At 53.5% G+C, this 12,452-nt stretch overlaps 1 protein-coding gene across 1 annotated transcript in view; it reads right to left on the reverse strand.

The window, feature by feature from the left end:
• ASS1 (argininosuccinate synthase 1) overlaps positions 1–12,452 on the reverse strand; it is a 78,950-nt gene that overhangs the window by 39,511 nt on the left and 26,987 nt on the right. The window contains exons 8-9 of the mRNA XM_065418794.1: positions 7,846–7,916; positions 6,607–6,637 (exon numbers count right to left, since the gene is read on the reverse strand). Coding sequence (XP_065274866.1) covers positions 6,607–6,637; positions 7,846–7,916 — 102 coding nt within the window. The remainder of the gene's footprint in view (positions 1–6,606; positions 6,638–7,845; positions 7,917–12,452) is intronic.

The raw sequence follows: 12,452 nt of genomic DNA on the forward strand, positions 1-12,452 counted from the left end.
CACCCCCCCATCTCCCGCATGTACATAACTGGATGCAATGGCCCTGAAATGCTTTCAGACCATTTGCAAACTCACGTGCCTAGCGGCAGACACCCCACTAAAAACTGGCCCTCATTTTCCGAGGTGCTGAGCACCCACAGCTCCTATTGACTTCAAATTCTGAGCACTCAGCAGCTCCCATTAGCAACTCAGGCTACTGATTTAGATGCCTACATTTAGGCACCCTACTTTGAAAATGTTGGTCTCGAATCCTTCTATGCCCAGGCTTGTCACAACTTCCTAACGCTGCTTTTCCGGTTACAACCAAGGGGAGGTTTTCCTATTTCAGAGACAGCTCTTGGGGTCTTCTAACTTGTACTGCCCACTCTAGACAGCTCTTCTAATGTTTGCATCTCGAGGTAGCTGGGCTCATCTTGTGTCTGAAGTTACAGGCCGCATGGAGAATCATTCCATTGACACTCCCCCTCCAAGACTTTTTTTTTGGGCTAATGAAGTGCCGTTTGGTGGCATCCTCCACTTGTCAGAATGGACACATTCTCTCAAAGCAGCCAGCCATTTGAATGAGATCCCCTTGCATGGGAGAAACAGCAATAGCTTCCTCCTAACATTTCTTTTGTTGTTTTAAATGTGACTTAGGCACGTAAGTTGCATTCAAACTGTTAACTGTCAGGGTTGCAGTTGGGTACATATCAACCCTCAAAGCTCTCTTCCCACCATCCCTCGGAGAATCTCAACACGGTTTACAAATGTTAAACTAATTAAACCCCTGTGGGGTTGGGGAGTATTATTATTTTACAAATGGGGTAACTGAGGCACAGAGAGGCAAGTGATTTGCCAAAGGGCACATGACAAATCAGAGGCAAAGACAGGAACAAAACCAGAATATCCTAATTCCCTGCCCAGTGCTTTAACCCCCAGATCATCCAGCCTGCCAGACTCAGAGCATCACTTCAAGGGGCATTGAGGATGTTCAGTGCATTGCAGGATCAGATCCTTAAAGGCTGTTTTATGCTTTGATCTGGAGATGGGGAGGATCAGGGGGATCTGGCTTTTTTAAAAATAAACTTCTCCCTTTTTACTTGATTCTCACTGTGGGGAAAAAGTGGGGTTGGGAGTTTAAAAAAAATAAATAATAAGGGAGGAGTTGGAAAAAACCCCTAATAAATCCAAATCTTTTGGGGTGGGGGAGGGAAATGAAACATTTCCATGTGAAATGAAAATATGTTTTGTTTTGAGTTTATTCCATCTAAAGTTTTTTTGGGGGAAAAATGAACTTTTTTGACACAAATTTCCATTTAATTCTAACTCCCTTCCCTTAAAAAACAAAACAAAACACACCCAGAAGTGATGGCCACCAGTCCCAGTTTATTTTCACACCATTCTCCCTTCACTTCAGTTCCCTGCATGTCTTTTTCCTGCACCTCTCTCTCTAACCCCCCAAGGGAAAGCAGAAATGTCAGAGCAACACAGGCAAGTTCTGTCCCCGTCCGTCTCTCTCCCTCTTGAGTTCTGTTGGAAGCTGACACAAAGGTTACATCATGAAACTCAACCCTTGCCACATTCGTGCCAATCGAGAGGACAACATTCTGCCTGGAGATTCAACACACGTTTAATCAATTCAGTACGTGCGGCTGGAAGTCCGTTCAGATGGCATATAGAGCCCCCCGAAAGAGCCACGTTAAGGGGATTAGGCTCAAACACGCTCATCTCACATGTGTCAGTTGGTCTATGCAGCCGCGTTTTCTCCTGCATTACAATCTTGGCTTCATTACCCCTACCGCACTGCACAATCAATTTGCACTAGTGCTACCCCCTATGGCCACTGGTATCGGGGGCAAAGGAGTGCAGGATTCCCCCAACACAGCATGGTATAAGTACGCTGGTACATTTGCCTGTGTAGACAAGCCCTCCGTGAGGAGGGCTCTACACGGTTCCCACCTCCATCCCACAGACCTGTCTCAAGGGACAGCCAACAAGCCACCAGCTGACTTTGTTTGGAGTATCCCAGAGCGCCAGTCACAAACATGACTCATCCTCGCAAGGGGCCAAATCCAACACCCAACTAACGGCTCTGCCTCAAGCCCTACGTGATCCATTATCCCAGAGGACAGACCCGACTAAACGGGAATCTGAGGAGTGCAGGGCCAAAGAGCAAAGGGTGACTGCACCAGGAGGCGCACAGGGTCTAGTGTAAGCTGGTGCGTGCTGGGAAAGAAGAAAATTGCCATCTTTACAGTGACTTGCCCAGCTCTATGGGAAACCCCTGTGCTGAGGGGCACAGAGTACTTTGAGCTGCCGCCAACAGAGGGCGCTCAATACATCACCACATTTGGGCCTTCTAGTTTAACTATTGTGGGGCAAATTCTCTGCTGGTATAAATGGGTGTAACTTCATCCTCTTCAAAGGAGTTGTGCCTAGTTACACCACCAGCAAACTACAGGCACACAGAAGCCAGATGCTCCGCTGGTTTAAAACTGGCATCGATCCACCCAAGTCAGTGGCACTTTGCTGATCTACACTAGCTGAAGATTTGGTACATGTATTATACACACCCATATTAACAATCCTCAGAGGGAACAGACATTGCGTTCTCTTTAAAACAAGACGAAGAGCAACATGATTATTTTTAAATATATATTATATATATATATATTTTTTTTTACCAAAAACTGTCTAGGATTTTCATGCCTCTTTCTTTAAACAAGATATATGCACACTCACCCCCCCACACACACACCCACACAGATTACACGGGCTGCAGATTTCAATTTTACATCGTCTGGCCTTTTCTAGCCCTGATCATACTTATTAACTAGACCAACCCGTTTGAGATGATGAAAAACTTTGAGTTCAAAAGGAAAGACAGGAGAGGGAGGGAGAAGAAAAGTATTAAAATCTCTTTACTAAACATTGGAAGTCAAAGTCAGATAGTTTCCAATTTTCTAAGCCAACTATGAAAACCCCTATTAAATAAAATAACTAAATAGAAATAAAAGTGACATTTGGCTTGCATTCCATCATTACCGTGCGCGGCCGCCTTCTTTTTATTCTCTCTCCTAAAAGCACAGTTCAAATGACAAATAGTTTGTTGCAGTGTATCAATGCCTTCTATTTATCCATCCCTGCAGGGGGGCTAGTCCTGCAATGTCATCTTTAAAGGGAAGGAGGGGGGGAGAGAGAGGGAGAGAGAGAGAGAAAGGAAGAGTGTGTGTATGAAGGGGGAGGGAAGAGAAGAAAGAAGCAAGCAAAACGGGGCAAGAAGAGAAGAAATTGGAAGCAAATGGTCCATGAACTAACCCATGATGTAGAGCTATCGATGCCGCAAATGGTTTATTCATCCGGCTGATATTGTTGTGCCCGGGCCTGAATGAACTCTTTCAGAGTGCCATATGAAGTTAAAGCAAGTAAATTTCTATCTTTCTCCGCATTAGCTGCCTCATTGCCCTTCAATCGGGCCTCACAGAGGCAGAAAATAGCTCAACCATCTGCTTTCAAATCCCTCCGTTTGGCAGGTCTGAGAGGTTTGGGGGGAGGGGGGGCTCCCAGGGGTTTAGCACCCCTCTTTTCTTCTAAGGCCTTCTCCACAGCGATTAGATCTTTGCCCTAGGCCCCAGGTTTTCTTCCTGGGCTCAGGAAGCGGGTTGGGGCGGAGGGGGAGGCCAGGGAAGTCACTACCCCTTTAGAAAGGGGAAGAGACTGTGTTAAAGTTTAATCCCTTGCAAGTGTCTCCCTGTGAATTCCATTGCTGGAAATGGCTGGCGCCCAAGAGGTTAAAAGGGGACCCGGGAAAGGGTTACGGTAGAAAGGCAAGTGCCTTTATTCCCTGACTGGGCTAGACTAGAAAACCGAGTTTTCTCATCTGGCTTTGGTCACAAGTGACACGGGTGGGGTGGCCTCAGGCTGGTCCCGTGTGGACAGCTGGGCTCAGGATGGTCTCAGCCTCCAGTCTGGAGTGGCCCAGTGCTGGAATGGAAGGGGATGGAGGTACAGCGCCAGTCACAAAGGCCCAGGCCTGGCGAGCTGCAGGCCAGGCGCAAGATGCACTGGCAGATCTGGGAGGGAAGGGCCCAGAGGCTGGAATAGCAAGACTTGCTACAGGCCAGGATTGGGAGTGCACGGGCAAAGCTGCGGGGTGGGTGGGGGGAAGCTTGCCCATAGCTGGCCCACACACCCTCAGTGGCTAGGGGTTTCAGTCCTTTGCTCTCTTTGACTAAAGGCATAAAAAGTCTTCATACTAACCCGGACCACTCCTAAGGGAGAGGGAGGGCCCACAAAGGAACTGGGGCCAACTCACCCTAGGGAACAAATCAGTGGTGAGTGCTGGGCCGAGAGCCCCGGGGAGCGAGGCCCTGAGAACAGGTACAGCCCAGGCAGTCGCCGGGCAAGCTTCCCCATAGTGCCTCAGAGCCCAACCTGGACAGACCTCATCTGGGGCAAGAGGGGACTTCAGTCCCTTGGCCCATTCAGGCCCAGGTCCTAGGCTGCTACCGCAGATGCCCATTGGATGCCCTCTGAGGCAGTGGTTTATGCGATGTGCACACTGGTCTGCTAGAAGCTAGCCCTGCAAGCTCATTTCACACAGGCCCCTGAACAGATGCATCCCATGGGAATAATCACAACTGGCCTGGGCTAGGTGGACGCCCACAACCTAGTGGTGACAGGCTCCAGATTGAAGTAGCTGTCAGCCCCGTGAGCCCACACAGCCGTCACCATCTCTGTGTCCCAAACTGGAGACTCCCTCTTCCCTGGGGCTATCCCCTGTGACCGCCACTGCCTCGTGAGCGGACGCCCCAGCCTGGCCACAGGCTACGCGGCCCATCAGTGCACCACGGGTGCGAGGAGGATTCCTTTGCATCTCTCCCTCCTCATCCTTCCCGCCCCACTGCTTGTCTAATTGGTGCTGATGGATAGTTTAAGTAGTTCTCTAAGGGTGGCAAGGCCGGTGGAGCATGAACTGGAAACACGGCGGCCAGCAGGCAGCAAGCACTGCAAGCCCTATTAGAACACAGTCAGAGCAGGAGCCACGCTTACCTGAGTGACAGGCGCTGCACCGGAACAAGGACAGCGAGGGGAGGGCGGTCAGCTCACCCCAGGGCACAGGGCCTCGGGGATGAGAGTCAGTTAACATAGGGACCAGTGGCTGGAAAGTGGGGTGAGGGGATTTCCCCACCCGAGAGGGGTAGGAGGTTGGGATTGGCTCTTTAGAGGGGAAGTTGGCGTTCTGTGCAGAAGTCACAAGGAGGCTGAGATCTGCATCCCTTTCCGACTGGGGAAGCCACAATTCGTGGGGGTTTAGGAACCACCTGGCCAAGCACTTACAGGGCCATGGCCCATAAACATCAGGGAAACACGCACCCAGACCTGCACATCCGCCTTGTGTCTGGAGGCCCCTCCCTACCCTGGGAACTCCCCAGGGGCTAATGCCTCACAGGACCAAGCCCCTCGACTGGCAGAAGAATCTGCAGTCCAGGTGGTGCAGGGAATGTTCTCCCCGCCATTCCCCCACGGCGGCCAGCCTGGCCCCAGCTGGCTCCAATGCAGAGCCCAGCCTTGAGGTCCATGTAGCAATAAGGGAGGGGATTGCTACCAGGGAGAGAGGAGACTGGGATCCAGGCTTCTCTGGATGGAAGAACCACATGAGGACTTTCCATCCTGAATGGGAGTTTCTCCTGAAGATTGTCCTGCAGCCTCCAACCGCCCAGGACTCCACATCAGGAGCTAGGCTCCAGCCACTGCCCTGCTCTATTCCCCCATCCCTCCCCAGACAGCCCAGCTAAAGCAGTACTGGTTTGCAGATCTCCTCCCCACACATCCCTCACTCTACGCTGCCGGGGGCTCATTGCACAAGCTGTGCCTAACAGCTCAGCACCTGGCCGCTTTCCCCCCCTCACCCCCTGGCATGCAAAGGCAGGTTCACAAACAGCAGCAGCCCAGGAGAGCCCCTTTTCTGCCTCTGCAGGGCACTCCCAGCCAAGGCTCTCTCTGGACAGCAGCTCCCCGAGGCGATCTGAACCCTGGAGAAGGTACCCACGCAACATCCCCACACAAAGAGATTTTCTATTCCCGCTACAGAGCTCCCGCTCCGCCCCTGGAGGGATCAACAGAGACAAGCAAGCAAGAGGCATGCCTGGGCTACGGAGCTGGGCCACGGTGGAGGGGACGTGGCTCCTGAGTGGCACATGGGCAGGGGAATGACCACAACCGCTCCGTCCGTCTGAGCTTGCACCCACCACCCCCACCTCCCATCTCTAGCACCAGATGGGGCCAGGAGCGGCACTCTGGAAGCTGGGGCGCATTCAGCAGCCAGCCCCACTCCCTCTTCCCTCAGTCAAGTGCCTCATCTGGCTAATTGCTTCTTCATTGTTTCCCAATGACATTTTCTCCTTCAGTGTCACCCTGAAACGGCTCCTTCCCCTATTCATCCCAGCAGCAATTAACGTAGCAGGAGGGGGAAGGCGGGGGTGGGGGAGGAGAATGGCAGGGCTTGGCCTCCCCGCCACACACGGCCTGCCGTGAAATTTCAAATTAGGCTGCAAATACATCACACACCCTCGGCCCTAGTCACTGCCATGTAAGACGAGAGACGTAAAGGAGATGATCAATTACCTTGGGGTTCTCCAGGATCCCGGCCTCGTAGCTTCAGAGGGGAGAGAGAGAGAGAGAGAAAGAAATTAACAGAATCTACAGATAGGGCCAAGATCTGCCCATGCAAACCCAGCAAAGACAGGAAGATCTCACAGAGCAGAACCGGGCCCATAGGGTTTAGCATAAGAACTGCCAGACTGGATCAGACCTGGGTCCATCTAGTCCAGTATCCTGCCTCCAGAAGTGTGTCCCTAGCCTGTTTGCCAGAAGCTGGGAATGGGAGACAGGGGATGGATCACTTGATGATCACCTGTTGGGTTCATTCCCTCTGAAGCATCTGGCATTGGCCACTGTCGGAAGACAGGATACTGGGCTAGATGGACCTTTGGTCTGATCCAGTATGGCCGTTCTTATGTGGCCAGTACCAGTTGCTTTGGGGGAAGATGCAAGAAACCCCGCAGTGGGTAGTTATGGAGTAACCTGTCTCCCAAGCAAAGTTTCTTACTATGTCCCCATGACCCTCCCCAGCTGGGACTGGTTGAGAGTGAGACATGCTCATTCAGTGGGACTGCAAGGAGAACGTCAGGGGGAGGAGGTCGCAATCTTACATCAGGGGAGACTCGCAAGGACCAGCTCTATAGAGAGCTGCTCAGAGACAAGCGATGGGCACCAGCAGAACCTAGGAGCGGTGAGGAGTCTCTCTACCTCCTATTACTAATCTTTATGCACACAAACAGGGATGTTGAGGGGTGTGTGTGTGTGTGTACACGTGTGTGTGTGTGTGTGTGTACAAACAGGGATGTTGAGGGGTGTGTGTGTGTGTGTGTGTACAAACAGGGATGTTGAGGGGTGTGTGTGTGTGTGTGTGTGTGTGTGTGTGTGTGTGTGTGTGTGTGTGAGAGAAATTATGCACTTGGAGGAAAGTACATGTCAAGGGGATTCTTCATCAGTGGGCTCTTACCACTGATGTCACTCCAGGTGTGGAAGACAAGAAAGTAACGGACATTGTCTACTTGGGAAATGGGGCATTGGGAGAGATGCTGAGCTCCACAGAGAAGGGGCTGAAGCTTTCCCAGACCAGCTTTGAGTCAGAACCCAGCACACCAGGGGAGGACAGCCCTTGTCTGTTACCTAAGATGCTGGGCCCGGCCCTCCATTGCCCTGCTTTGAAATGACTGCTCAAGGCGCAGGACTGAGAATCAGGCCAGTGTGCTGATCACACCTCACCCTTGGGAAGCTCCTTCATCCGCCCAGACTCACCTGATGTGCATGAGGTTTTCGTCCATGCTCCAGGGGCTCTTGGGAGTGACCGGAACTGGGATGCCGTGTTTCTGTGGGAGAGAAGGCAAAACGGGCTCAGAACTCCAGCTGGGTGAGAAAGGCAGACGGGCTCATTACTGCCCAGGGCACAGGTCTGAAAACCCTGCGCATCACCCAGTGCTGCTGTTACCACCAAGACACGGGCAAGTTAATGGGGGACCTGGCAGCAGTGTCAATTAAAGATCCCCTGGAGCTTTTCTAAGAGACTCGGGCACAACCCCACTGGCAGGGCCGATCGCCGTCTCTCGCCAAAGCAGGTTCCAGGAGAGCCAAGTTCCTGCCCAGCTGAAAAGGCAGCATGAAGTGAGGACAAGCATTGCATTCCTGGGGCCACATTCAGAGCCGGGGTGGCAAGGACACCTAGGGGAATAGAGCCGAGGGAGTCCGAGTGTGTGTCACTCACACGCCGAGGGACTGGCAGATCTTCCACAGCCGTGTTCTTCGTCCTACGGATACCGCGCCATATCCATGCACGGCACTGCATGGGGCAGAGAGACGGATTCCTTGCCCAGAAGCACCCACAACCCAGGACGTGAGCAGAGACTGCTGGTTAATGGCTAGCACGCAGGCTTTGCAGCACCATCACTCCATTCAGCCCGAAGGCAACGTCTTTTACCCGCAGAAGGAAGCCAAACGAATGGAGAGGTCATAGAGCGAAGGGGGACGTCCCTCCTTTGTTCTACATCAATGAGGCTGCTCGTTCCCTCCAAAATGGCTCGCTCGCCCAGGCGCACGCAGGCAGAAAGCCCCAGCTCCCCTCCCGTTGGTAAGGATTGGCAGGACTCGCACCCAGGTCAGCAGAACCACCAGGCAGTGGACACCGCCATGTGGCCGCTTGGCGGCAACCGTGACCTGGCTGCTCCCCGCGATCTGCAGCAGACACACTCTGTAGGAAGTCCCGCCTGAGAGATTCTATTGGCAGCCACCTTGGAGGCTCCCGATTGTCTCCTGCCCCCATATATATCCTCTGGGTGTACCAGGAAGCATCCAGGCCACGACGGGGATCCCCAGTGAGCGTGCTTCCCTGCTCCTGAACTCCCAGCATCCTTCAGCTCTCACTTGGATTCTGACGCTCGCTCTGGACCTGGATCCCCCGACACCAGTCCTGACCTCTGGCAGGGCCAGCTCCAGGGTTTTGGAGGAGGGGGAGGAGTCCGCTCCGGTGTCTTCCGCGGCATTTCGGCGGCGGGGGGTTCTTCAGTGCCACGGAAGATGTGGAGTGGACCACCCGCCGCCGAAGTGCCACCGAAGACCCGGACCACCGCCGGGTATTGGAATCGGGCCCCGCAGGTCCTAAAGCCAGCCCTCCTGGGCGGCTCGTACAGTCTGCGCCACTGCGCTTCCACTGTTCGTTTGAGTGGTGCTAGCTAGATTCAAGACAGCGTGGGTCTCACCCTCACCCCAGCCCACCCGCACTGCCTGCCGCAGTCCCATCCCCACTCACCCACCACTGCCTGTCCATCTGCCCGTCTGCCCCCCCCCCCCAACCCCTGCTCCCTCTTGCTCTGCATGTACTGGGGATTGCAAAACCCTGGGGGCTGCGCTCAGAGCTCTCCCACTCTTCGGATAGCCCCGGCCAGGCCCCAGGCCACTCCTGGAACGGACTGTGCTGGGGGGTAGGGCCGGAGGGCTTACACTTCCCCTATCCAGGGGCTGGCTCAAACCCCTGCCCAGACTAAGGCCGCAGTTTGCCACGCTGCAGCCACGGCCCTTGCAGGGACCAGGGTCTAATCCCAGTTAACAGGTGTGACTTGTCCTGGACCACGCCGGCCGCTTAATCATGGGGGCAGCTCAGCAGCACCACGTCAGCTGACTCCAAAGCTGGAATGATCACAGCTCAGAGACCGAAAGGCAGTGGAGGGAGGAAAGGACGCTGCATCTCAACAGGCCCCTCTGTGGCCCCAGTATCAGGGCACCGACAAGAGGAACAGGTGTCAATCAGCAGCACACCACCCACTTCACCAGGAGCTACACTGATCTGCATCTACTGAGGGCCTGGTCCGGCGTCCCCCGCATGGAGCTGCACGCCTGGCCCCGGCACCTCTCGACGCTGCTGGGGAAGTATCCCTGCTGATCCTAGGACAGAGTTCAGCAGCAGTTAACAGAGCACCGAGAGGTCGATGAGGGAATGGCCACAGCTGTATGGCAGCACCAGACAGACAGACACGTCACCACAAACTCTGCAGAGCTCGCACACTTACACACACCCCAGCCTCATGCGCGTTTCCCTGGCACAAAGGCGTACATGGCTGCATGGATATGCGGTGCCCCCAACAGTCACGCACCCACCCAGATTCAGCTGCCCACCCCCAGCTCAGTGGTTTGAGGATTGGTCTGCTAAACCCAGGGTTGTGAGTTCAATCCTTGAGGGAGCCATTTAGGGATCGGGGGCAAAAAATCTGTCAGGGACAGTACTTGGCCCTGCTGTGAAGGCAGGGGACTGGACTGGATGACCTTTCAAGGTCCCTTCCAGCTCTAGGAGATAGGTATATCTCCATATTAAACAAAGACACAAACACCCAGCTCCCCCATAAGGTCAGTAGCTCACTCAATTATCTGATGACAATTCACTTGAGGAGACTGCTCTGAACGCCAGGTGAATGGGCAGCGCCAGGAATTAGCAGGGGAGGCCGCGGAGATGCAGAGCGTACCCACGGACCCAAAAGATCCAGAACCCCTAGTGCAAGAGGCAAACACGTCTCCTGGCTGCATGGCTCAGAGGAGAAGGGCCCAATCCAACACTCGGGAACAAACTCCTCCAGGGAGAAAGGCCCATTGCGAACCTCCCACTCCCAGTGCCAGGTACACCCTGACCCGCCTTCTTTAACACACACAGCAGCATGCACATGGAAAAAACCAACCCAAACCTGGAAGGTGCTTGGATGCAGTGGGGATGAGTAAAACCTTCTCTCATAAAGCCTCCGAAAACCCACAACACCCCAGAGGGAAACAAAACGCAAACAGACCCTTGTTCCACCAGTGACCAACAAAGCAATTGCTCCCCCAGCAGCCAGGGCGTATCGTCGTGGCCCGACCCCAGCGCCAATGCCTTCCCTTCGTGTCCCCATGCGGCGCAAAACCGCAGCCAAATACGAATGACTGCGCCGTTGCCAGGTGTTTGAGAAACCCCGGAGCGTCTACCCTGGGGCTTTAATGGATGAAGGAGGAGCCAGCTAGTTCCTCACCGGTGCCTGTATCCGCTCTGTTTGCTCCTGGGGAACCCTAGACCAGTGACAGAGGTGGGTAGAAGCCTGCAGCTGGACGGCCACGTGACATTGCAGAATACCAGAAAGGGACAGCAAACTTCAGACAGACTGAGAAACTGCCCCCCGCCACGCACCCACCCACCCCCACACACACCCCCATCCGGAGTCCAGGATCAAATTCAAACACCAAGGAAACAGCACAAAATAGGACAAAACTCTACGTGTGTGTCTGTTTATAACCATGCCTAGGCAGGCTATCCCAGATCAGGATCTCCAAGCAGACTCTGCCCAGCGAACCCCCGCCCCCCCAAAACCTTCTCCCCCACCCTCAGATCAGGGTCCATGAAGCACGTCCAAGCTCCACAGCCTGACAGAGGGGACCCTGCTCACACTCCAGCAGCCCCGCTGCCTGGTGATCACTCCATTAGCTTTCAAGAGCTTGTTAGTCAATTAATGCTCCTCTTTGTTTATTCTGAATGGGCCATAATCACCAGCACAGGGTGGCCCTGAGGTAATGCGCTCTGCTAACAGCTCCCTTCCTCCAGCCCACCCCCCTTGAGCCTGTGCGCAGAAGAGCACAAATGCTCGCACACTTGTTTCACAACTGTGCTCACATGCACGCCCCTGCCTCCCTCCAATCATCCGCCAGCGTCGCATCCTTTTCCTTCAGACCCTGCGTTTTCACAGGTTAACGGGACTTGAACGGAAAAATTAATTGGGTTTCCAATTAGAGTTTAAAAAACAAGCATTCCGACCTGAAATCCAGACCGGTTTCTAGTTCCCTGGTTTTATGTGTTTTTTACAAAACAGTAATAACAATTGTTGCTTCAAAGTTGCGTTTGCCTTGGACTGCTCAGCCTGGCATTCTAGAGACCAGGATCGATTCAGGAGTCCGATTCTGATCTCACACCAGTTTTAGGCACCACTGACCTCAACCAAGTTACTCTGGATTTAGACCCAAGCCTGCAGACAGACACTTATGCACCTGCTCAAAGTGCACGAATAGTCCCACAAGGCTAAAACCGGGCCGTATGAGATTGTAACGGAGAGGCGAGGGAGGCTCTCTGGGCCAGATGCTCAGCTGGTGTAGGTCAGTCTAGCTCCGTGGATGGCAAGGATTTATACTAGCAGAAGACTGAGCCCTGCATATTTTTAAAATATCCTTTTTCAGGTTACACAGCCATAGATCATTGGCAGAGAAATGATGTAATAGACCTTTCACCATTTATGCCCATTCAGTATTGTGAGCCTGCAGGCATTCAAAAAATCCTGAGATTTTAAAAAATACTACAGTGCGGGTGACTTTCATTTGCCTTCTGATTTTTGAGCCTTTCCTCCACA

This window comes from Emys orbicularis, chromosome 18 (assembly GCF_028017835.1).
Source record: "Emys orbicularis isolate rEmyOrb1 chromosome 18, rEmyOrb1.hap1, whole genome shotgun sequence".
Taxonomy (NCBI): domain Eukaryota; kingdom Metazoa; phylum Chordata; order Testudines; family Emydidae; genus Emys; species Emys orbicularis.